The sequence below is a fragment of the Mauremys mutica genome, chromosome 2 (genome assembly GCF_020497125.1).
Source record: "Mauremys mutica isolate MM-2020 ecotype Southern chromosome 2, ASM2049712v1, whole genome shotgun sequence".
NCBI classification, from domain to species: Eukaryota; Metazoa; Chordata; order Testudines; family Geoemydidae; genus Mauremys; species Mauremys mutica.
In genome coordinates this window covers 158,240,538-158,264,838 of record NC_059073.1, presented here as the reverse complement: position 1 = coordinate 158,264,838, position 24,301 = coordinate 158,240,538, and the positions used below count along the sequence as shown (strand labels likewise).

Sequence of the window (24,301 nt, the reverse complement as noted above, 5' to 3'; positions counted from 1 at the left end):
ATGCTACGTCCGATAATTAGGTCTAGTGGTTAGAGCGTATGTCACAGCTAGGTGTAGGATTGTGCCTGGGCTAAGAGTGGTGCTAGAATCAAGGTCCAGGGATGCGACAGGATCAAAACCGAGACCAGAGTCCAAGACAAACCAGAATCAGAGCCAGAGCCCAGATACAGCCGGAAGTTCGAAGCCAGGCAGCCAGAGTCTGAGGACTTGAGGCTCAGGAGGAGGAGGCAAGGTTGTAGCGAGTCGGTGGTGGGGCTGGAGTGAGGCTAGAGCAGGGCAAAGACAATATGAGCCAGAGTTGGTAGCTAACATCAAGAACCGAGAGTTACAGCTAGGTCAGCAGCCAGAGACTGGTCTGAGTGTCAAGCCAGAGTCAGTAGCTGGGAACCGGAGGGCAGGGCTGTGTGACGAAGTGCGAATGTTCTTGATGTGTTATGTGAATGCTGAGTGGGGAGTGTTGGCCTGGGAAGGTTGCAAGGGAGTGTTGCTGGGACAGCCTGCATTGGGGAAGGGACAATACCTGAGCATGTAACATGAGAACCCAGGATGGGGGTTGGAGGCCAGGTAACACCTCTGCCCGGGAAACTGGACAAAGGACAAAGGGTGGGGGAGGAGCCGGGGAGAGGCTGAGTGAGAGGCTGGAGGGAGTTTCAGTTTGGAGCTGGCTGGGAAATGGAGAGGGGCTCCCTGACGGGGCTTGGGCTTCCCAACGGGGCTGTGGCCTCCCTGAGGGCCCCAGAAGGACCTAACTAAAGGGGGTCCTGTTGACTGTACTGGCAAGACCTGTTTTGGACTGTGTTCCTGTGGTCTAAATAAACCTTCTGTTTTACTGGCTGGCTGAGAGTCATGGTGAATCGCAGGAAGCCAGGGGTGCTGGGCCTAGTCTCCCCCCACACTCCGTGACAGGCGGTGCACGCAGGCAGGCACTGGGAACAAGGTGGGCACTGTCTCTGCATCAGGGCAGGGGTCTGCCTTGTTGCCAAGATGACTTGAGGGTACTCCCAGGCACTGCTCACCTGGAGCCCAAGAGACCTGGGTTCAAGTCCCACGAATCCTCACCTGGGGATTTTCTTCCTAGGAAGGACAGAAGGATGACAAAGATGTCTCTGTCCCGGGATCCAGGCCATGGGGAGCTCCCACCAAGGGAAGGTGCCAGGACCTCCTCACCATCCCTAGCTCCTGTTCATTTCACACTCAGAGACCCCCTAGCAGGAGGGGAGAATAAAAGGCAAAAAGTGAAGGTGCCCCTGGGGGGAAAGGCACTAGCTTGGGACCCAGTCCAGTTACCAGATCTACACCCAAGATTGTGAGGCCAGGACCACAACCCTTCCTCTGTGTCTTAGTCCCCACCTGTCAGATAGAGAGGATCCTTCCATGCCCTAGGGAGCTTGAGGGGAGTTTCATTCCTAGCCGGGAAGGGTTCAGATACCTTGTGGGTGGATTGGGCCCCGGATGCGAGGGTGGACCGGACATTCACTAGCACATGGGTGACACAGGCTTTGGGAACATCTAAGCAGTGAACACGGGGAGGGGTTCCACGTCAGGCCACCACTCCCAGATTCCAGTGGTTATTGATGATAAATCCTGGTTCTACAGATGTTCTCATGCATTGTTGTCCGGGGCTGGGCCAGCCCCATGGTCCTGTCAGCCTGATGCTTCCTAAACTGGACTCTGGGTATGGGGTAAGGGGTTTGGGGTGGGCGTGTGGTGAGAGGGAGGCGGCATTCTAGGTCTGGGTCCCTGAGGTCAGATTCCTTCTGTACCCCCTTGGCATGGGGGAGGGACTGAGGGGCCCTGCCACAGCAGCCCTGGGTCAGTGAGTGCTGCAGATGTGGCACTCGGCAACTCCCCCTGCTCTAATGCAGAGTTTTCAGAGCTTCACTGGTGGACATGGGCCCTGGCCCTAACATGCAGGCTCTTCTGCATCAGGCTGGGCATGGAGAGCTTGGCCTGGGAGCAGAGGTGATGGCAGAGAGGCCAAGGTCAAGAAAAAGGAGGGTGGGAAGAAGTTAATGCCCCAGACAAAGGGGATTCAGGAAGGCCCCACCCCATGCAGAAGGGAGAGGGTTTCTCTCAGCTCTATCTCCACACCCACTAGCCGCTCTTCCCCATGAGACAGAGAAGTACCTGCATCAGGGAGTGTGAGCTGCTGGACGTGCGAGGGGGGGCTCTTAAAGGTGTCCCATGGGGCAAAGCCCCTGCAGTGCCATGAGCACAGGTTGCAAGCACCAGATGTGAAATAGGTGGGCCATCACTTTCTCTGTAATATCCTCCTCCTGCAAGGGAAAAAGGATTAGTCAGAAACTTGGACACCCCCAGGAACAAGGGATATTAACAGCACCTGGAACCTGCAAAATTTCCACCCCACCCCTGCCCACATCTGAGGGATGGATTCCCTCATCCAACCCCCAAGATGAAGTCTTGTCTCCTCTCTAGTGACCTCCCACCCCACTCCCACCATTGCAGAGTGACATTCCTCCCACATTCCTCTTAGTCCCATGAGAGCTCTTCTACTTCCAAACCCATCCGAGGAAGCAGCTCAGTTCTCCATAATCCAGTCCTTATGGTGAAGCCATGGATGGTAGCTCTGGTGAACAAGCCACATGGGCAGCCTCTGCTGACTGAATCCTCCAGTTCTCCCAGAGCAGGCCCAGCCCGGCCAGCAGCAGGGCAAGCTTTCCCTGGCCCACATGCCCGAGCCCAGCCTGGTTAGTCTTTGTGGCCCTTTCAATCTTTGGCCTCCAAGCCTGGCAGTGATGGGGCACCTCTGGATGGTGGCTTGGATGACATGGACACTAGACCTCTAGGAACCATCCTGAGGCCCAAGAAAAGTTTACAGAGATCATAAGGGGAGTTTCCAGCCTCTAGCATGAGCAATGGCAGCTTGTCCTGTTGATGTGATGCCTGTTATGAAATTGCCTTGCCGGAGAGCTGGGTCTGAACTGCTTTGGGCTGCTCAGGGGACAAGCTGGCACCTAACAAAAGTACCTGTCATGACTCATTTGTCTTCTTTCTCCTAGGTCAGTGAAAGGGGATGGCAGGGACTTTCCAGGGCCTGGAGGTGAAAGGTCCTGGGTCCCTCCCCAAAGCTAGGTCAGTCCTTCTCTGGTTACCTCATCCCCTATCAGCTGGCCAGCTTCCCCTACAATGGAGAAGGCTAGGACCAGCTCAGCCTGCTGACATGTAGCCGGGGGTCATGAATGGCCTTCTGAGAAGATCTCTCCGAAGACCTAAAACCAACAGCACCAGAGCCCTTGGCAATTGGCCAGAACCAGGCTCCAAATCCCTCTAGTGGCTCACGTGGATGGTCAGAATCCTGCTGCAGCCCAAGCAGCTAATTCCCCTCAAGGACCTTTGGGGTCCCATGGCCCAGGGATCCCCCTTTAGTAAGAGATCACAGGCACTGTGGCCTCTCATAGCTCTTTCTGGAGCAGGATTAAATGCAGGTGCCATGACACATTGAGAATGTGTCTGTGTGCATGAGCCTGGTGCTCTCTGGAATGTAGCTCACAAAGACCACACATGACCCTCTACCGCTTCCAGCAGCGATATCTCCTGGAGCTCACATGCTAGAGTTATGGGCCTTTCAGAGCTTTCTCCATTCCCACTCCCCACTCCACGAGCCTTGCGTACAGTGCAGCAATTCAGCCCTGACCCAGCTCCCAGGACAGGGACAGGTTCTGCTTCCTGACTCGCGATGGTGCTGGGTAAACCCCACACCTTTCCAGTGCTTCCACAGGGTTCAGGGAATCCAACGAGGATCTGGTCAGAGAATAGCTGATGTCCTTCCCAACTCACTGACCCAGTGGCTCCCCTCTCAGACACTCGGGTGTCAGCCAGGGAGTCAGTGAGCGGAGCCGGATCCCTCGAGATACAATCCTCCATTAACTCAACACCCTCTGCCGGGGATTCCTTTCATGCTACATAGCAACGGAGCCATCTAACACACACAAATCATGGTCTTTAGCAAGACTCCAATCCAAAATCCTCAGCCTCTCGCAGCTGAACACCGTCAGCTGGAAATAAGTAGCAGGGTTTTGTCCTGCATCCAGGACACAGCCACTGCAGGGGGAGACACAGCTCCACACCTGAGCTGGTGCAATGAACTGGTTGAGAGTCCTTACCCCACCGACTCTGGCCATATTCCTGTAGCCAAGGCACTTGGTGTCCTGGAGCCCGTCCCGGTACCACAGCTCCTCGGCATCTCTGATGTGCAGCCCTGGGAGAGAAAGACACACACATTTGTGAGGTTTGGCGTTCTGGTTTTAGTGCCTGTCCCCTTCTGTTCCCACTGCTGGGTGCACACTGGCTGGGGCCTTCGCAGCGTCCATGCCACAATGGAATTGCAGGGTCACCACCAGGCGGTTTAGTACCTGGAGGCGGATTTGTCGCAGTCATCACAGAAATCATGTGACCCGTACAGCCATTGTGTTCTGGGAGTGGTGGCCTGTTAATGACGGTGTCTAATGCTGAGAACCCCTCACTCCCACTGAAGTCAGGCTCTGACCCTAGGTGACCAAATGGTGACATCCTACAAGTTTGTATCCTTCTCCTGTGGTCCCTGCTCCTGCCCCTGACTTCCCTATGGGCTTTTTCCCTCCATGTGTCTCAATAGCTCCATTCCTGTCCCCTCACCAGCTGGCAGCCCTGTGGATGGGCTGATATCCCTGGGGTAGGGGACAGGGCCAGGCTCTGAGATAAAACAGCCAATTTCCCTGGCACTTACACACTTGTTTTCCTGATTCAGGGAGCAGGGAAGAGAAAGAATCAATATCTTAGCTGGGGTCGGTCTCAGAGGAGGGGGGTTTCTATAGGTTCCCATTGCCCAGCAGAGTGAGTCTCAAATGACGGACCTTGTTTCTATTGGGGTCCCTCTGCCCAGCTCCGGTTGGTCTAAAAGGAAAGGCCTTGGTTCTCCAGGAGTCCAAATGTCCAGCTGCAGTTAGTCTCCGAGGGGCTCATTTCTATAGGGCCCCATTGCCCAGCAGTAGCTGGTAGAGCCAGTAAATCCCACCCCTGGCTTGCCAGCTGATGTCATCTGCTGAGTCAGTGATATACAGACCCAGCTGTGCCACAAGGTAGCCCACCTTGGAGAAGTCAGATGAGCTCTGATGGAAGGAGAAGGAGAAGGGCCTGGTACCTTCAGCTCTCCACCTGCCCTGGGCCAGGAGTCTCTCTTCCCACTCCATCTGGAGGAGGTGCTAGGGGAGAGGAGCTACAGCTAGAGCACTCAACCTCCTTGCCCCCAAGGGAGCTTGGAGCAAAGAGACCAGGGCAAGGGCCCTCTGTGAGGACTTACTCCCCAGCTGCTCCATAATAATAAGGGCTCTGAGGCCAGGCATGAATATGTCAGCCAGTGGGCTCTGGAGCACAGTCCCTTACAGACCCAGAGGAAACCACTTAGCCAGGAGAAGAGGAACCTGAATCAAGCATAGCTGAATCTCAGTTCTGACAATGGCTACGCACAGAGGTCATCAAAATCTAGAACCCCTGAAGCTGAAAATCCCACAGCCTGCCAGAGCCAGCCCTGATTATTCAGGATGCTGGGGTCAAAGGTCACTTATGTCAAATCCGGGGAGGCAGGTGGCAAATCAGAGCAAGGCAGTGCTGCTCCATATGGCCCTGGCTTTCTTCTACTTCTCTCTGGAGTGCATCCAGAAATTGACATGCTGTGGGAGAATGAGGCAAGTGAGGGTCAATGGGCACGTGCACCGGCTCTACAAACAATCCTCTCCCTCTCCCCATGGGGCTGAGACATTGTGCTCAGGGTGGAATAGCTGACTGACTGATCTCAGAGCTTTAAAAGGGGTTCTTGCACCCAGGATGCTGCCCATGTCCTGTTGGGCACAAGCTGTCATTGTCTCACCACACTGGGACAATGTTCAGTCTTGGGGCTGGTCCATCCTCTCTGTACTCCTGATCCATGAACAGCACATCTAGATCAAGGCACACGCCCTGGGCCCTCCCCAGTTGCAAAGGCCTTGGTAGGATGGAGTGAGTGACCATGAGGACAGTCCCTCCGGGACCTGCAGTGCCCGTATGACAGAATAGCAGATTCCCTGAGGATCTACCTGTACTCAGGGTCTCCCTAGAAAGGAGCCAGTGACTTTTCTCAGAGGCCCATGTCTTGGATCTCACAGGGGTTTCAGTCTCTCAGTCCCCAGCCAGGCCTGGCGCCCATTCTTAGTGCTTAACAGAACCATGCAGAGCTCTGGCCTCAGTGTGGGCGGGCTGGACTAGATGACCTCTTGAGTTCCTTTCCAGCCCTCCATTTCTCTGACCCTTACCTGCAGCAGCTGCTGCTCCCACTCCCTCTGCCAGAAGCAGATCTTGTGATGTGGAAGAGATGGGCAGGTCAGTTTCCTTTGTGTTTAGGCCCTTCTACTGGGGAGCAGCCTACAACACGACTATTGTTTGGCAGGGGGTGGGGAGGAGCTGCCGACTCATGGGCCCCGAGCGGAATCCATGGCTCTTTGCAAATCGCTGATGGACAACAATGCTCCTCAGACCCAGAGCCCTTCATGTGAAATACCCAGGAGTGCTGCTTGCCAAAATCCTTCCCCAGGGTGTGAGGGGTCAGATGAAGGTTAGATACGGTCCCAGAAAGGATCCTTCCTGTCTGGGCACAGGGGGCTGGGCTCGATGAACCAAGGGATATGATTCTGACGTGATCCTCGCTGATTCCAAGGTCACAGCATCATATTATCCTGGATTCAGAGGGAGGCCCTGGCCTCTCCCTCTCTGAGCCCAGCACCACAGTGTCCCCTCCCTTCGCTCCTGCAAGGGGAGACACTCCCTCCTCACCTTCCAGGTAGAGGAGCGTTTCCGTCATGTAGTTATCCCAGAATCAGCCCGACCCAGCCTGGAACCTGCTGATCAGCTGGAAGGGGAGGAACATGGCTGCCCTTCTGACCTGCACCATCATATACGAAGATGCAGCGAGCACCTGGCGGACAAAGAGGCAGAGGTGGCTGTACCCCTCCCTTGCAAGGCAGTGTGAGAAGGGAGCTCCCTACAGGTGCAGGGGAAGAGCTCAGTGATGGAGGGAAGGAGACAGCAGGGAGGTGGAGCTGACAGCCAGGACAGGATTGAGATGGATATTTCAGTTGATCAGGGACGCTCCATGGACCAGCTATTGGCTCCTTCCATCCTCTCACTCCTGGGCTGGCTCTAGCTCAGATGAAAGGAGACAGGATTATCCAGAGGCCGTCAGGCAGCTGCTGAGTCAGACCCTTGGCCTAGGTCACAGCAGCACAAGGGGAGCTTGAAGCAGCCCGAAAGAGGCAGCTGGGCATAAAGGGAATCCCCAGCTGCCCCTTGGCAAGGGAGGATGCTGGAGGCCAGGGGGCAGGTGGGGGCCTGCACAACAGTCCCTAAGGGCTCATTCCAGCTGGCTTGTATTGGAGCCGTCCAAGGGCTGCACTAACTTGTGCTGGGGGACCTGGTCCAGCCCCAGGATCAGGGGAGCCAGGAAGGTGGCTGGCTCAGAGGGCTCGCTGGTTCTGTTAAATGCCGAGAGGTGCTGGGTCGATGTGCAATGAACAAGAGGAATGTGACGAGCCAGCTCCTCTGGGGGCTGCGGGGAGAAGAGCCACCACGCATTGCATGCCAGCTCCAGGAGTGGCCCCTTCCCACTGAGGCTAAGGAAACCTCCTGGCTGCGGGTTACTCACCAGCAGCCGAGCCAGCAGCTCCTGGGGTAGAGTGGCCCTGGGGCTTGACCGACACCCTGTGAACAGAGTGGGGACATCCCATCAGGCTCTGGAGGGATCTTTTGCATTCGTCTCTGAGCTCTACCTGGGCCCTTGACGGCTGGCTGTGTCCTTGCAGTGAGCCGGAACCAGAGCCAAGAGCTGATCCCCACCCCGACCTGGGGGCAGACACCTCTCGCTACAGAAGGACTAAGAGCGGGTGGATAAAATACTGGGACTCACCTCTGTTCTCCTTGCCGCACCTCCTGGCCAAGGGCAGCCTGCCTTCCTCCTGCATCCTCTTTACCACCCTAACCGACGTCTGCAGGAGGAGAGGCAGGGCTGGTCCATGGGCTGCTGGGCTCAGCTGAAGCAGCAGCCCGGGCCATAAAACCTGCAGAGCAGAGGAAAGCCATCTTAGTACGGAAATATCCTCTTCCTGCATCAGCTCTCTCTTTCCTACATTAGACAGGACCCCTGGCCTCGTCACCACCAGCCAGACCTCTCTACCCAGACTGAACCATGCAGTGATCCCCCCCTCCCTTCACACCTGTCAGTGTCTGCCTCCAGCACCAAATCACGTGACACATGACTGACCCACCCCGCCCCCACCGCCTTTTGTTGAGTGTAGCGTCATCATTGGCAGCACAGTATTTCCTAACTCCAGTCCCACTTGGAAAGGCCGTGTTCTCAATACACCAGCTTGATCAATAAAGAGGAGACTAGGAAACCAATCCTATCAAGTGAAGCCATAACAGGCGCTCAGGGAGGTTTAAGCTCTGACCTTCACATCCCCACACAGACCTGTGCCACTTGAACCACAGACGCAATTGCTGTCTGCTGTGTGGGCAACAGAGGGACTTAACACACACTATGCCAGAGGGTTACACAACTCTTTGCTAGCCAGTATAGAAGAGTGGCGATCAGGAATCCCCGGGGGTCTATCCCCACCTGTAGTAACTAAAGCACGTATATTTGGCATGCTCAATCTGAATGACAGCGTAGCAGAGTGCACAATACTTGGGTCTGCCTTGTTAGAAATGTGACTTCTAGTCTCAACTCTGCCTGGAGTGACCTTGCGCAACATCGCTGTTCAGTGTGGGGAGGGGGTTGGCTAATACTTGACTGCTCAGGCTTGCGTTCTGAGAGCTGGGTCAGTAATCAGGTCTGTGCCATGTGTGGAAACATAAGCAATAGTCAGCAGATATGAGATCTGGATGTGGTGTCTCCCAGCTCAGCTTAGGCACCAGGGTAGTGTGGGTGAAAGGCAGGAAATCCTGGGCTAGGGTTGGCATTTGCAAAACAAGAATGTGATGGGCTGTATAGATCCCACCATGGAATAGCCAGGAAAAAGTTAACAGAGGGACCGATGAAGAGAGACTGAGCTATGGAAGCTGCAGAACCAGCATGACTGGCCACAGGGGATGCTAGAGTGGAAGAGCCCCTGTGACACCAAACCCTGGCATGCAGGGGCACTCAGCCGGTGAGTGGTCCCTGTTCCAAAGAACCAGGTCTGGCTCGTATCTGGGGTGCATTTTCCCCAACCCCAGGATGTTCTGGAGCACGGAGGCTCAGATAAATAAGTCTGGTTGGGGCCTGTCTCATCGAAAAGCTCAGATCCAGAAAGGCCTGCATCCAATGGAGAGGGGCAGGGTCACTTACATTGGCCATTCTCGGGGAGTCACCCAGGGACTGCAGGGTGCTGGAGCAGAGCTGGCGGACCTCGAGCTCCATGGTGCGCCTCCCATCTGCTTCCTCCTGAGCAGGGCCGGCTCCAGACCCCAGCCCGCCAAGCGCGCGCTTGGGGCTGCGTCCCAGCGGGAGGGCGGCAGGCGGCTCCGGCGGACCTCCTGCAGGCATGCCTGCGGAGGGGCCGCTGGTCCCGCAGCTCCAGTGGAGCATCCACAGGCATGCCTGCGGGAGGGCCACCAGAGCCGCGGGGCCAGCGGACCCTCCACAGGCATGCCTGCGGGAGGGCCACCGGAGCCACGGGACCGGCGACCGCTAGAGCGCCCCCCGCGGCGCGCTGCCCTGCTTGGGGTGGCAGAAATCCTAGAGCCGCCCCTGCTCCTGAGGGTGAGAAATAAGGGAGACACCAGGGAGATTAAGATTCAGTGGAGATCTCCGTGGCACGGTAACTCTAGTGGGCATGGCAGGGGGTGAAAATGGGGCTTGAAGGGAAAAGGCGCAACCCTGGCTGTGACTGTGCCATAACCAGCCCAGGGTCTGTGTGGAGCCAGGTCTAGGCTCCTCCCCTCTGCCTGGGGAAAACCAGACCCATCATGGCTTAGTCTCCTGTAGGGTGGTTGATCACAGTGGGGCGAGAGAAGGAGGAAGCCAGGGGTCCTGCCCTCCCAGCGCAAGGGACAGAGCCCAGATGGCAGCTGGGAGAGGGAGCAGAGAGAATGGGCTGGGAGGGAAAAACACTGTCATCTATTTGTCATCATCTTCCATCAGTAGATGGAGGGCGCCGTCCCCAGTTCCATCTGCTTCCCAAGCCCTATTTGCTGCCCATCGCCTGCCCCTCCCCATCTGCAGCTGCCCCTCCTTCCCTGTCCCTTGACCCCATGTTCTCCCCCCTTCATGGACTCCCATCGCTAAGGTCTCTGCGGATTCTTACCGTGCTGTCGAGGGTCAGGGTGCACTGACGCACCAAGAAGTCAATTAAGGGTCTTGATGCAGATTTCTCCAAGAGCCCATGTGCCCCCGTTGTCCGTATAAAAGGAGCAAGGGCTTCTCTGACCTGCCAGACCCAGACAGAAACAGAAATGATTTGCACACAGTGTGGTGGGACCTTGTCCCCTCCCAGTCCAGGCTGGGATCCTTTCTCAGCGGGTGTTTGGGGAAATGCTGCTAGGGAGCCCAGAGATGGGAATGCAGCTGGAGCCCTGCTGGGATTCTTTCCCCCACCTTCTGCCCTACTCTATGGAGCACTGATGGGTCATGGGTTTCAATGCACAGGGTCCCGGCAGGCTCTGCACTGGCAGGCAGACATTTCCTAGTTTTGGCCGCATTGGCCATGGTTCCAGACTCACCCATATGCTTGTGCCCTGCAGGATTGGCCCCAGGTCTGTGAACAGCTTCTCTGTATGGTGTGTCATTTCGGAAACTGTAAGAGACACAGACACACGGCTCAGCAGGGCTGATGTTAAACTGGGGTGTGCAGGGACCTGAGATCTCAGGAACCTTAGAGCAGCCTCAGTGTCCCTACAAGTCCCTGCCGGCAAGTTACCTCCATGGGTAACCAGCTGCATCTGCCCACGCTTGCAGTTCCAGCAGTGATTGTCCTCTCTCATTGCCGCAGCATCGGCTAAGGGGCTGCAGGACTTGGATTATCTACTGCAGACAGGTACAAATGACCCCAATGAGGCCCAGTGCTAAGCGCTGCTAATTGCACAAGAGGCCATAACACATCAAAAGACGAGACCTTGCTGTGGGTCACTTACTGTTGGATTGGACTATCCAGTCCAGAATGAAGAGACTGCCACAGGCCTCCTCTTCCTCATCCTTGTTCAGCCTCCTAAACAGGAGCACAAGCAGCTTCAGCAGGAACAAGCGAGCTGCAGGAAGAGGAGTGAATCATAATGGGGTGAAGCATAAAGGGAGAGGGAATATAGTTCTATGCCTGGGCTCTGAAATTCCGCAGGCTGGGATCTCCTTCTCTGGGAAAGGTGAATGGGTTTCTTACCCAGATGGACCAGAGAGTCCAGGGCCTCTCTCCGCTCCTCCTTAGGTGTGTCTCTCTGGGGAGATGACACACCTAAGGGAAGAAAGCAACACCAGCAAAGATAAACTAGATCAAGTGTCTCTCAGGCCAAGCCCTCGGATGGCAGAGTGAAGGGCTGAGGCTGGAGAGGCAGACTCTAATTCTCATCTAAAGAACAGGCCAGCAAGCTGGATCAGTCTATGAGTGACGCCGAGGCTTAGGGGGCCGTGGCTCATGTAAAAGCAGAGTTTGACAGGTCAGGAACCGAAGATGTGGAACGCTGGAACAAGGTTGCTGATGTTCCCAGTCAAAGAGGTTGGGGTGGGTGGGAGGAAAAGAAACCAAAGGAGAGTTCTGCAGGATCCATCACCCACTGGAACAGAATGAGGCAGGGACAGCTCTTCCCACAGCCTACCCAGTCTAAGCCAACAGGCCCCGGCATTTTCCCTGAGTGATCCCAGCATCTCTTACCATGGAGTGGTGTGCTGGGAAGAGGGTGCCAATGTCCTTCCTCAGGGCAGTCTCATCCATGACCCTCAAGCAAGCAAGGCTCTGTGCAAGAGAAGAGACGTAGGACATGGTGATGACGTGACAGGCAGACAAGCCCCAATGTGTAGAGTCTCCATCAGCAACTGCGTTACCACAACCCAGACTTGGAAGGAATAAAGTTATGGCCTTGTGGAGAGCAGCTTCCAGCTGGTGCCGGACTCTCCCTTCTCTGGGAGGGGCATTTGATCCCTTTGTTTGCACTAGCCTAGTATCACTTCTGGTTGGTTTAACAAGATAGTTGTACCTGACGCCAGCTGGGGTGATGTGTGCTGAGAGGATGGCAGGGATGGCGGGCTCGGTTTGGAAGAGCGGGGCCTGCCCTGATTACTTATCACTACTGATGTTAGGGCAGCGCCCAGAGACTCCAGTCAGGGTCAGGCCCTGTTGCACTGGGTGCAGCATAACACAGATAGAGACAATCTCTGTCCTGAAGGGCTGACAGTCTAGAGACCCACACAGACAGGTCAGGGATGGGGAGACAGCATCCAAGGGCTCCTCCCTGCCCCTGTGCTGGGATGAGGAAACCACGCGGGAGCTTGGAAGGGAGAGCTTAATGTCCCTTCATGTGGCCTTACCGGGGCCAAGGATCTGGCCCATTGTCTCTGCCTGCTCACCTCCTACAATGGTCACTTCCAGAGTGTACCAGGGATGGATACTCCTGCTTTCTGGCCTTGGGCCAGCCACTTCCCCTCCCAGAGCCTTGCTCTCCGCAGATCTAGGCTGGGCTAACAGCTAACCCTGCCCTGGGCCCAGGGAGAGGTGAATGTGTGGGACACTCTGGGGAGACGTGAAGCTCAGGATGATGGTTATTATTTCTCTCCCTATTTCCCTAATGCAGCCCATTGCTGACCAGCCAGCAAAGAAGAAAGAAAGCAGAGCCAGGTGCTGGGAATGGAGTCGCCTCTCTCCTCCCATCTGCAACACCTGCCCTGGCAAGGGGGGTCAGAGCATGTTCTCTAGTGCCAGAGAATGGCAGTGAATCTGGGAGCAAGCAGATGGGGAAAGGGGGTCAGAGCTTAGAGGGTCAGTGTGTCGTGGGGAAGGCAGTAGGGGGCGGGAGTCCAGGCTGAGTTGGCGATGGAGGGAACCTTGTACCATCTGTGCCATGGGCACTTCCCCAGTGTGCTGTGGATTTCCCACTATCTCCTTACTCACTCTGCTCTTCCTTGGCCTTTCCTTGTCGATGATTGGGGTGCGCTGTCCCTGGGTGACCCAGAGGCCTTTCGCTTGGTGCCTAAAATGAACAGAAGGAAACTAAGTTTGCACTTAAGCAAAGTAAGCAGTCATGGGATTAGAGGGCGGGTCCTCTCATGGTCTGTAGCTGGTTAAAAGGCAGGAGACAAAGGATAAGAATACATTTTCAGTTTTCACAATGAGGTAAATAGTGGGGTCCCCAAAGATCTGTACTGGGGCCTTTGCTATTCAGGGGTAAAACAGTGAGGTGGCAAAATCTGTGGATGATACAAAATTACTCACCATTAAGTCCCAGGCAGACTGGTGACTGGGCAACAAAATGGCAGATGAAATTCAGTGTTGATGAGTGCAAAGTAACGCACATTGGAAAACATAATCCCACATACAAAATGACGGGGTCTAAATTAGCTGTTACCACTCAAGAACGAGATCTTGGAGTCATTGTGGATAGTTCTCCGTAAACATCCACTCAATGTGCAGCGGCAGCCAAAAGAGCTAACAGAATGTTGGGAATCATTAGGAAAAGGATAGATAATGAGACAGAAAATATCATATTGCCTCTATATAAATCCATGGTACACCCACATCTTCAATACCATGTGCAGTTCCGGTCACCCTATCTCAGAAAAGATATATTAGAAATGGAAAAGATACAGAGAAGGGCAACAAAAATGATTAGAAGGATGGAGCAGATTCAATATGAGGAGAGATTAAAAAGACTGGGACTGTTCATCTTAGACAAGAGACAACTAAGGGGAGGCATGATAGAGGTCTATAAAATCATGATGGTGTGGAGAAAATGACTAGGGAAGTGTTATTTACCCCTTGACATAACACATGAACCAGGGGTCAGCCAATGAAATTAATAGGCAGTGGGTTTAAAACAAACAAAGGGAAGTATTTCTTCACACAATGCACAATCAACCTGTGGAACTCATTGCCAGGTGATGTTGTGAAGGCCAAAAGTATAATTGGGTTTAAAAAGAACTAGATAAATTCAAGGAGGATAGGTCCATTAATGGCTATTAGCCAAGATGGTCAGGGATGCAACCCCATGCTCTGGGTGTCCCTAAACCTCTGACTGCCAGAAGTTGGAACTGGATGACAGGGGATGGACCCCTTGATAATTGCTCTGTTCTGTTCATTCCTCTGAAGCACCTGGCATTGGCCACTGTCAGAAGACAAGGTACCGGGCTAGATGGACCATTGGTTTGACCCAGCATGGCCGTTCTTATGAAGAGCCCCTGGGGAGCTGAGCTGGTAGAGGGAGCTGCCTGGTGGGTCAGTTCCCCCTTTACTGGCACCCGGACTGCCCGGTGGTGATTCCAGTGCTGCCTTATGGCAGCAGGGCTTTAGCCCAGCGTGGGACGACACGGAGGCTGGTGGAGCGCAGGGCAGTGGCTTATGTGCATGTGCAGAGCAGGGCACAGAGCCTGGGTGGAGTCTCTTCTTGCCCTCTCAGCACTGGGGTTTTGCTGTCACTGTGGCTGCTTTCCCCACCTTTATTCCTGGCACTCAGTACTGGGCTTGGGCCTACCTGGATCAGGAGGTTCAGCACAGAAAGTGCTGCAGTGGCTGCCCACTCCTGCAGCCAGGGTTTTTAGTCCCGGGTCTTGTTTTTGGGCCTCCTTCTGCTCCTCTGTGTCTGTGGATACAGGCAGAGGGTGGGTTAATTTCCCGCAATCGTGGTCACTAATAGAATGCCCTGGGGGCAACAGGGACATACAACTGTGTGGGAACTGTCTGCACCTTATGGAACCCCTGGCGAGGGATTTCCACCAATCACTGCCCGGACAGTGTCATGTTACTTAACCCTGAGATTGGGCATTTCCTCTTCCACTCCCTTTACAAACATCACCCAGACCTTCCAGACCCCAGTGAAGATTGTTAGCCCCATTATGAAGCTAGGAAAACTGAGGCACTGAATGATCCTTTGCGCACTGGGATGGAACTTCCTGATGGGACAGAAATAGAAATGTGGTGATTTGTCACAGCGAAAGGCTGTTGACTCCTACCTGAGACAGAAGAGTCAGTGGGGCCTGGCTGAATGGAGTCCGGATTTGTCCTGTCCCTTCGGAAAGGTGTCCGTCCTGTAATTCAGAAGGGCAGTGGTGGGGTGAGGTGTCATGTGACTGATTCTATGTAAGGACAATAGGAATCAGAGGGGAACTGGGGTAAACCTGTATCATGGGGGACTCTTCTGGGCAGAATTCCTACTCGCCAATAGTCTGAGTCAGTCTTTGGCAGAGACGGTCCAAAAGCCCCATATTGACTCCTAAGACGAGAGCCAATGTAAACAGATCACAGGAGTTTCTCTTCTACTGCACAGACCTCTGAACATTCACACCTCACTCTTAAGAGGCCAAGCTAGCGCTCTGGTGCCTAGTGCTCCGCATTGCCAGGTGGAATGAGACCCAGGCTCAAATCTCTGGGCTGGTCTGCAGCTCCCAAGAGGGCTGGAATTGCTCCAAGTGGAGGGGACCTCCATTTACATGGGGAGGCTCTCTGCTTGACTAGAGACTTTGAAGGGGATTCCACTGGGTTCCCCTCAGCCAGAAGGACGTAACTTATGAGCTGGAGAATCCCAAGAAGCCAGAGAGATTGTGAGGCTCGGCTGGAGGTAGATGCACAGAGCTGCAGCACTGAAATGTGGGATCCCCCTTCCTTGGGGATCAAACCTTTGCGGTACCTCTCCTCTTCCTTGGGATTCAGCAAGGCGGCTCTATCCCCTAGAGCATTTGGTTCCATGAGGTATTTGAGTTTAGGAGGTATGTTCTGACCAAGAAGTTACCTATTCTGGCATGTACAAGGGTTTGCCAGGGCTCGACCCCCCCAGGGTGGCGGGGAGCCACACCGGTTTACTAACCGCAGTTGACACTTGGAGAATTAGTCTGTCCACAGGGTCTTCCTCAGCAGCCCTTGTGGTACTGGAACGAACACCATAAGCCCAGGCCCTGGGCCAGGACGGGGCAGTGCAGAGTCAGGCACTCAGGCCCTCAGACAGGGCTGAGCAACAACAGAAGGCCCCAGGCCTCTAAAGGCCTGGGAGAAGGGGAGACAGCCACCCCCGAGTTGGGTGGCAGGGGGGACGAAGGCCCTCCCACTCCTCTGCGTCCCAGCCCGGGGCCCTAGCAGCGGAAGGGGACCCGCTGCTGAGTCAGTGGGGATCCTGGCCGCAACACACTGACATGGGCTCTGGGTGTGCTACAGCCAGACTGGGGTCGGCTGCCCCCGGGCTACTTCCAGACTCCTCCTCGGGTCATACCTGGGTCAGGGGGTGTCCTCTGCGGGGTCCAGCTCCATGGGGTCCTCGGCGAGCGGCAGGCCCGGCAACTCCTCCAGGTAGCGGGCGCAGGGTAGGCCCAGGCAGGCCTGGCGTCCGCCTTGGACCACAGGGTTTTCCCAGTCACAGGGTAGACTGGAGGCATCTGGCTTTTCTGACACCTCCAGCCTTATTGAGCTCTGAGGGCTCTGAGGATGAGCCTTTATACTTCCGAGTCGCCGCCTGACGCTCTGAGGGGCGGGCTCAGAGCTCCCTAGCCCTGCCCACCCCAGCCTCCAGATGGGCTCTTCCCCCTCCGGGGCAGCATGAAGCCACACCACCTCACTACATGGCCCACCTCCCTGCACAGCCCCAAAACAGCAGTGCTTGAAACAGCATCTGAGTGTGACTCACAAAGCCATTTGTAACATACATATGAAGAATGTTAGCATCTCAGTCATGAAAAATGCATTGACCTCTGTTTCCAGGAATGGAATGTGTGTGGCTCAGTAGCACCCACACTTCCAGCCCCAGCTGTGGTTGCTAGACACACAGTCACTCAGTTACAGATCACAGTGATCATTTGCACAAGCAGTCACTGCAACTGCTTGGATAATTGCTGCAACCATGCACACAAGTTAATAAGCAGTTGTGGGCATCCTTCTCAATTTTGAGTCTGATGAGATATTTACTCTAATAATAACAGTTGGGATTCTCTAATCGAGCACCCGGCGTTAATATACCACAGTTCACCCAAAAGGATCCCACAGGAACTATACTGTTTGCACAAGCTAGAACTAAACATTATGTTATATAATGCCTGCATCTGTAATTTTCACTCCATGCATCTGAAGTGTTTTTTTACCCACGAAAGCTTGTGCCTAAATCAATCTGTTAGTTTTTAAGGTGCCACCGGACTCCTTGTTGTTTTTGTGGATACAGACTAACACGGCTACCCCCCTGATACTAAACATTATGTTGATTCTGTAAAAGACATTGCAGATGAACAGCAATTTTGGTCTCGGAAAGGAATTCTGGCTGTGTATCACGCAGCTTTCTGCCTACCTGGACCAGGAGACTCTGTCAGGTGGCTTGTCATCTCTGGCTGACACTGCAGTCTCTTGCACTGCTGTGTCTGTCAACAGAAGAGAAGGGTTAAATTGCTCCATTAAAGGTCTCTGGTTGAACTCCCAGGGGAATGAGCTGAATGATAGTGCTGAGGGGAGGGGAGTTTTCTGTACCCAAAGCAGCAGGTTCCAGTCCTCTTGGAACACTTCAATGAACCTGATCTCACTGAGTAACAAATACAGTCGCACCTGGGTCACCAAAGAACTTTCGCAGTTACAGACAACACCTGTGTGACCCAGAAAGGAGCGATTCTCTAAACAAAGGCAAAGTCACCCCAGCTCTCCTTCTCACTGTCACAGGTTGGTGCCAACAATCACAGCCCCCGACTCCCACACACTGCACGATGGGGTCTCAGCAGTGCAGGGGGTGGGGACTAGCTTACAGCAAACACAGCTTGGAGGATTTAGAAATCTAGCGCGTGCAGTTCCTAGGGAGGGAGAACTGCAGGGAGATGGAGACTCCAAGAGCCCTCCTCATTCAGGCAGTGCAGACCACAAGGCCTCTGGAAAAGTCAAATGCCGGGCACAAGCAGAACCTCAGCAATGGGAAGGAGGGGGCTGACCCATTGGAGGGCATTGGCAAAGGGCAGTTATAGCCTATAGGGAGCACCCTACCAAATTTACGGTCCATTCTGATCAATTTCATGGCTGTAGGATTTGAAAATCAATTTCAGGGTTTCAGAGAAGCAGCAAAGAATCCTGTGGCACCTTATAGACTAACAGACGTTTTGCAGCATGAGCTTTCGTGGGTGAATACCCACTTCTTCGGATGCAAGTAGTGGAAATTTCCAGGGGCAGGTATATATAAGCAAGCAAGAAGCAAGCTAGAGATAACGAGGTTAGATCAATCAGGGAGGATGAGGCCCTGTTCTAGCAGTTGAGGTGTGAAAACCAAGGGAGGAGAAACTGGTTCTGTAATTGGCAAGCCATTCACAGTCTTTGTTTAATCCTGAGCTGATGGTGTCAAATTTGCAGATGAACTGGAGCTCAGCAGTTTCTCTTTGAAGTCTGGTCCTAAAGTTTTTTTGCTGCAGGATGGCCATCTTAAGATCTGCTATTGTGTGGCCAGGGAGGTTGAAGTGTTCTCCTACAGGTTTTTGTATATTGCCATTCCTAATGTCTGATTTGTGTCCATTTATCCTTTTCCTTAGAGACTGTCCAGTATGGCCGATGTACATAGCAGAGGGGCATTGCTGGCATATGATGGCATATATTACATTGGTGGACGTGCAGGTGAATGAACCGGTGATGGTGTGGCTGATCTGGTTAGGTCCTGTGGTGGTGTTGCTGGTGTAGATATGTGGGCAGAGTTGGCATCGAGGTTTGTTGCATGGATTGGTTCCTGAGCTAGAGTTACTATGGTGCGGTGTGCAGTTGCTGGTGAGAATATGCTTCAGGTTGGCAGGTTGTCTGTGGGTGAGGACTGGCCTGCCACCCAAGGCCTGTGAAAGTGTGGGATCATTGTCCAGGATGGGTTGTAGATCCCTGATGATGCGTTGGAGGGGTTTTAGCTGGGGACTGTATGTGATGGCCAGTGGAGTCCTGTTGGTTTCTTTCTTGGGTTTGTCTTGCAGTAGGAGGCTTCTGGTACACGTCTGGCTCTGCTGATCTGTTTCCTTATTTCCTCGTGTGGGTACTGTAGTCTTGAGAATGCTTGGTGGAGATTTCCTAGGTGTTGGTCTCTGTCTGCGGGGTTAGAGCAGATACGGTTGTACCTCAGTGCTTGGCTGTAGACAATGGATCTTGTGGTGTGTCCGGGATGGAAGCTGGAGGCATGAAGGTAGGCATAGCGGTCGGTAGGTTTTCGGTATAGAGTGGTGTTAATGTGACCATCACTTATTTGCACCGTGGTGTATAGGAAGTGGACCTCCCGTGTAGATTGGTCCGGGCTGAGGTTGATGGAGGGGTGGAAGCTGTTGAAATCGTGGTGGAATTTTTCCAGAGTCTCCTTCCCATGGGTCCAGATGATGAAGATGTCATCAATGTAGCGTAGGTAGAGAAGGGGCGTGAGTGGACGGGACCTGAGGAACCGTTGTTCCAGGTCAGCCATAAAAATATTGGCATATTGTGGGGCCATGCGGGTGCCCATAGTGGTGCCACTGATCTGGAGATATATATTGTCATTAAATTTGAAATAGTTGTGTGTGAGGATAAAGGCACAGAGCTCAGCAACCAGTTGTGCTGTGGCATCATCAGGGATACTGTTCCTGACAGCTAGTATTCCATCAGTGTGTGGGATGTTTGTATAGAGAGCCTCTACATCCATGGTGGCTAGGATGGTGTTTTCTGGAAGGTCACCAATGCATTGTAGTTTCCTCAGGAAATCAGTGGTGTCACGGAGATAGCTGGGAGTGCTGGTAACATAGGGTCTGAGTAGAGAGTCTACATATCCAGACAGTCCTTCAGTGAGAGTTCCAATGCCCGAGATGATGGGGCGTCCAGGATTTCCGGGTTTGTGGATCTTGGGTAGTAGATAGAATAACCCTGGTAGGGGCTCTAAGGGTATGTTGATTTGTTCCGGTGTTAGTGTAGAAAGTGTCCTGAGTAGATGGTGCAGTTTCTTAGTGTATTCCTCAGTGGGATCTGAGGGAAGTAGCCTGTAAAATTTGGTATTGGAGAGTTGTCTGGCGGCCTCCTTTTGGTAGTCAGACCTGTTTATGATGACAACAGCACCTCCTTTATCAACATCTTTGATTATAATGTCAGGATGGTTTCTGAGGCTGTGGATGGCATTGCGTTCTGCACGACTTAGGTTGTGAGGCAAGCGATGTTGTTTTTCCACAATTTCTGTCTGTGCACGTCGGCGGAAGCATTCAATGTATAGGTCCAGACTGTCATTTCGACCCTCAGGAGGAGTCCATGTGGAGTTCAGAGGTTTACATCTGAAATGTCACAATGTTGTAGTGGGGGTTCTGCCCCAAAAGGGAGTTGTGGAGGAGTCGCAAACCTGTTGTAGGGGGGTTGTGGGATTGCCACCCTCACTTCTGCACTGCCTTCCCAGCAACCGGGGTATGTACCCAGAGTGGAGTCTGATCTCCCCTGCGAGGCCGGCTGTGCAGGGGAAGTGCCAGTTCTGTCCCTCCCCAGCCCAGAGGGGACTAGCAGCTGGAGCCAGGGGCATGGTAGGAGCCTGCCCTTCCCCACCCCTCCAATAGCTAGATTTCATGGTGGAGGTCTGATTTGATGGTCCATGACTTTTTCATGGCTGTGAATTTGGCCTACCTATGGGATGGTTTAGGGTAAGAAATAAGTAGAAAATAGGTTTTTGGCCTAAGTTAGCTTAAGTGTGGAAGAGTTTAGAAAACTGAAGATGTTTGTGTGAGGAAAGTTAGCGATAAGTTGGAGATCCTGTTATGGGAAAGTAAGAGTTAGCAAGGACATGGCCCGGAGTTATGCTATTGTTCGGTTTGGGTTATAACTGGCTTAAGCTGGGTTTTTAATGAGTGGTTTTGAGCATTGTGATAGTTTTATTCAAATGTTATCTATACTAATAGTATGGGAAGGCTATTGGTGCAGCTGTTAATATAAACTACGTGCAATATAAAGAGTCAATAAGGTGGCGATGGAAATATTAGTGTAAGGGGCAGATGCACGTTCAATAGTAGGAGAATGGCTTCTACTGGGAGTTGTTTTGTTAATTCGGCGGGCGCTCCAATTAATACCCCAAGGGTACCGTTACATCCCAGGGTTCTAAGGCTGTACTTCACGCTGTTGTCAGTGGACTGACCCCACATTGATCCACAATACAACAGTTATACACACAGTCAGTGATGACAGTGTAAGTGGTAATTGCACACCTGTTTGCTTAACTAATCATTTTCCTTTTGAATGAAGTTTGGTTTCATCATTCATAGTGTCGCCTAAATACATTTTCTGTAACCGACCTAGATGCTTGAACCTGGGTTTTGTTGCAGCCTTATCTGTAACGACTTACTACGAATTGGAAACATTTCAACATCAAGGTTACAGAAGGTTACGCAGGGAAAGGGGTGAATCTGAGGAGTCTGTATCCCTGATTCCTACTTACCTGAAGCAGCAGGCCCAGATAGGGAAGGGCTGCAATTCCCAGTGGCTGCTGTATCCTCCTTCCCCTGGTCTCTGGCTGTGGATAAGTGCAAAGGAGAGGGGGTCATTTCCTCCTTTCCTGGTCACTGATAGAAACCCCAGGGGGTGAGGTAGACAATATAGCCGTGTGGGGAACTTATCACACTTCACCACACCTCTGGAGAGGGACTGCCACCAGTCACAGCTCAGAGCATTTATATTACACACCCATCTCCAAAGCATTTGACAAACACCTCATCCCACAGGTAGGGAGCTGAGATAACATGGGCAGGGGCAATAGGAGCCAGGGGGAAATTTGGGGAGAATCTGCCCCAAATTCTTCCCCAACCAGCAGGATTCCATTAGAGATTTTAGCCCAAGAGGCCAGGACTTCCCCAGCTCTGCCTATCCCCACTTCTCTAGTTAATGACAGATCTCCCTCAGGAGACAAGGAGAGTGCAGACAACGCCGGGATGGCAATGCTGCATTGGGGTCCCATCAGACAATTCCCTGCCAGTCCAGAAGGCTAAATAAAGCTTTAAATAAAGCTAAAATGCTCCAAGGAACCTTGGAGAAAACAAACCTCCTCCATCAAGAGACCCTGACTCCCCAAGCACATGGAGATTCATTCCATGTAGATTCCCAGTAGTCCCCTGCAGGTACCTCTGGAGAGGACAGCAATGTGGGGAGAGGAGGGTCCATTTCTGGGCAGAATTCCTACTCACCTCCAGACCGGACCAGCAGTCCGCAGAGCTGGCCGTAAAGATCCATAATGGCTCCTAAGACAAGACCCAACACGAATGAGTCCCTGAGGCTTCCTTCCCATGACACAGACCCCACCATACTCACACATGGTTCTAGATGGGCCAAGGAGACCCAGACAGGTTTTTTTGCTGCCTGCCTGGCTGGAGAGACAAGACCACTATGAGGTGGCGAGACCTCAATATTGATGTAAAAAAACTATTAATAGCATTATTATAACTTATTTTTATAATGTTAGGTCATTACAAACATGTTTGTGCCTTTACCGAACATTCAAATATACCTATAAGTATATTATCACCAGGATGCTTGAAAATATAAGAGTAGCCCAGTTTTAGTTCATGCTAATCAAAAAAATTGCAGAAGGCTTCAGCTTTCTGTCATCCAGAAACAAGCAAATGTCCGGAAAATAACATCTCCTTAACCATAAAACTGTCTCGCAGGAGTGTCTGTACAAACTTTAAAAGGCAGCTGTCCTCATTTTAATCTGCTTTAACTTTTATACTATTTTCTTTCTGTGCTATATTTAAAATATATGTTGATTATTGGCATTTGTGCTTTGTACAAAATATTTAAGAGAAGTTTAATTGCTATAACAAACCACTTGTATCTCTAAGGAACTTGGGTCAAGAATCAAAGCACCCAAAAGAGTGTTTTATCTGCACCAGAACACCTCCCTCTTCTATAAGCTGCCCGTTTATTATAGATCCAATCCTTTATCTCAGTAAAACAAATGTTATAAAGAGAAATGTTTTAGGATCTGGCCCCGTAGGAGAATGTGAGGATGTTATTTATGTTGGATATTCCAAAATGAATTTAGGGATGTGTTAGAACAATAAAGCTAGGCTGTAAAGTGGGCTCTACCAGACCCTCTTTACAAGAAAACCCTCTGCTTGTGTCCTTAAATTTTTAGAGAAAAATGTGTGTAGTTGAGAAAAAGTTTTGTAGAAAACCTTAGTTGATTTCTAAAATATTGCAATGGCAAACTGTTTTGGAGGGCATATTTGCAAAGTATTTTAACTGAATGCAAAGTATCTAATGTGGTTTTTAATACCATTGCTACACGTGGTAAAATGCATTATGTGCTAACATGAAATCTAATGACTTTGCTCAGCTGATTACCAATATAAGAAGACATTTAAGTCTAGACTATTTGTTTTATTAATGGGGAAGTAATTAGTTATTGGCAGAGCTCTAGCCACTCCTTCCTCCAACTCAGAAAGATAACAAGAAGCATCATCAACAATTGTTCTAGGGAATCAACAACTTCTTCAATCACTATTTAAGCTAAAGACACGTTAAGAATGATTTAATTAATATTTCAGAAAATGAACTGAATAAGTTAAAAGTTAAAAGACTAAATTTGAAGATGTTCTGAGAATCTCTCCAACAAAAACAAAGGAACTATAACTGTCAAGAAAGACTAACAACCCTAACACATATGCGCATTAACAAACTACCTATCCATAAGATGAAGAGGCTCCATGAATTTACGGAGCCAATGAAAGGGCAAGAGAGGTGTGTTCTTCTAAAATTGCACTGAAATAGAGAAGAGACAAATATAAAAACTCAAAGTGAGCACCCTGCACACGCTCTGCTACCCTGCTCAAACTCAGCTCATCCTCTCCCTCGCTACAAGCAAGCTGACACAGACAGACTAGAGAAGACTTGGGAAGAAACCAGCCCAAGGAAACCGCCCCAAAACCAGCCTCTCACTGGAATGTTTCCCCCAGATCAGCCTGCAGAAACACTGGAAGATCCCCCCTTCTCCGTGGAGTATCTGGAAAGGTCCCTCACCCCTGTGCTGGGATGGTCGAGCCACAGAAGAATTTTGATATCTCACATATAATCGCAGATGACAGTGAGGAGGTGGATTCCTCCGCAAGTTCTGTGTAAACAGGTGCTATACACTCCAAAAAATGCTCCCAACGGTCTGAAAAGCAGAGCCCAGACAGCCGTGTGCTCCC

At 52.1% G+C, this 24,301-nt stretch overlaps 2 protein-coding genes across 8 annotated transcripts in view; both read right to left on the bottom strand.

Moving 5' to 3' along the window:
• The window catches only part of LOC123362729 (maestro heat-like repeat-containing protein family member 1), a 22,098-nt gene extending 20,900 nt beyond the window's left edge, over positions 1-1,198 (bottom strand). For 4 of the 7 annotated variants that reach the window (XM_045003172.1, XM_045003169.1, XM_045003173.1 and 1 more), the window contains exon 1: positions 1,060-1,198. The gene's annotated coding sequence lies outside the window, so the exon portion shown is untranslated. The remainder of the gene's footprint in view (positions 1-1,059) is intronic. The other 3 variants (XM_045003174.1, XM_045003176.1, XM_045003175.1) reach the window with 2 other exon arrangements.
• LOC123363228 lies at positions 1,074-24,301 on the bottom strand. Its single transcript, XM_045004105.1, has 15 exons — positions 24,132-24,301; positions 22,298-22,351; positions 21,556-21,630; positions 15,155-15,229; positions 14,677-14,784; positions 13,101-13,179; positions 11,868-12,048; positions 11,379-11,433; positions 11,137-11,250; positions 10,726-10,799; positions 10,311-10,433; positions 7,934-8,084; positions 4,125-4,219; positions 2,128-2,276; positions 1,074-1,205 (listed from the first exon to the last, which is right to left on the bottom strand). Exons 2-14 carry the CDS (start codon positions 22,341-22,343, stop codon positions 2,172-2,174), a joined length of 1,281 nt encoding a protein of 426 aa, XP_044860040.1. The 5' UTR covers positions 22,344-22,351; positions 24,132-24,301; the 3' UTR covers positions 1,074-1,205; positions 2,128-2,171.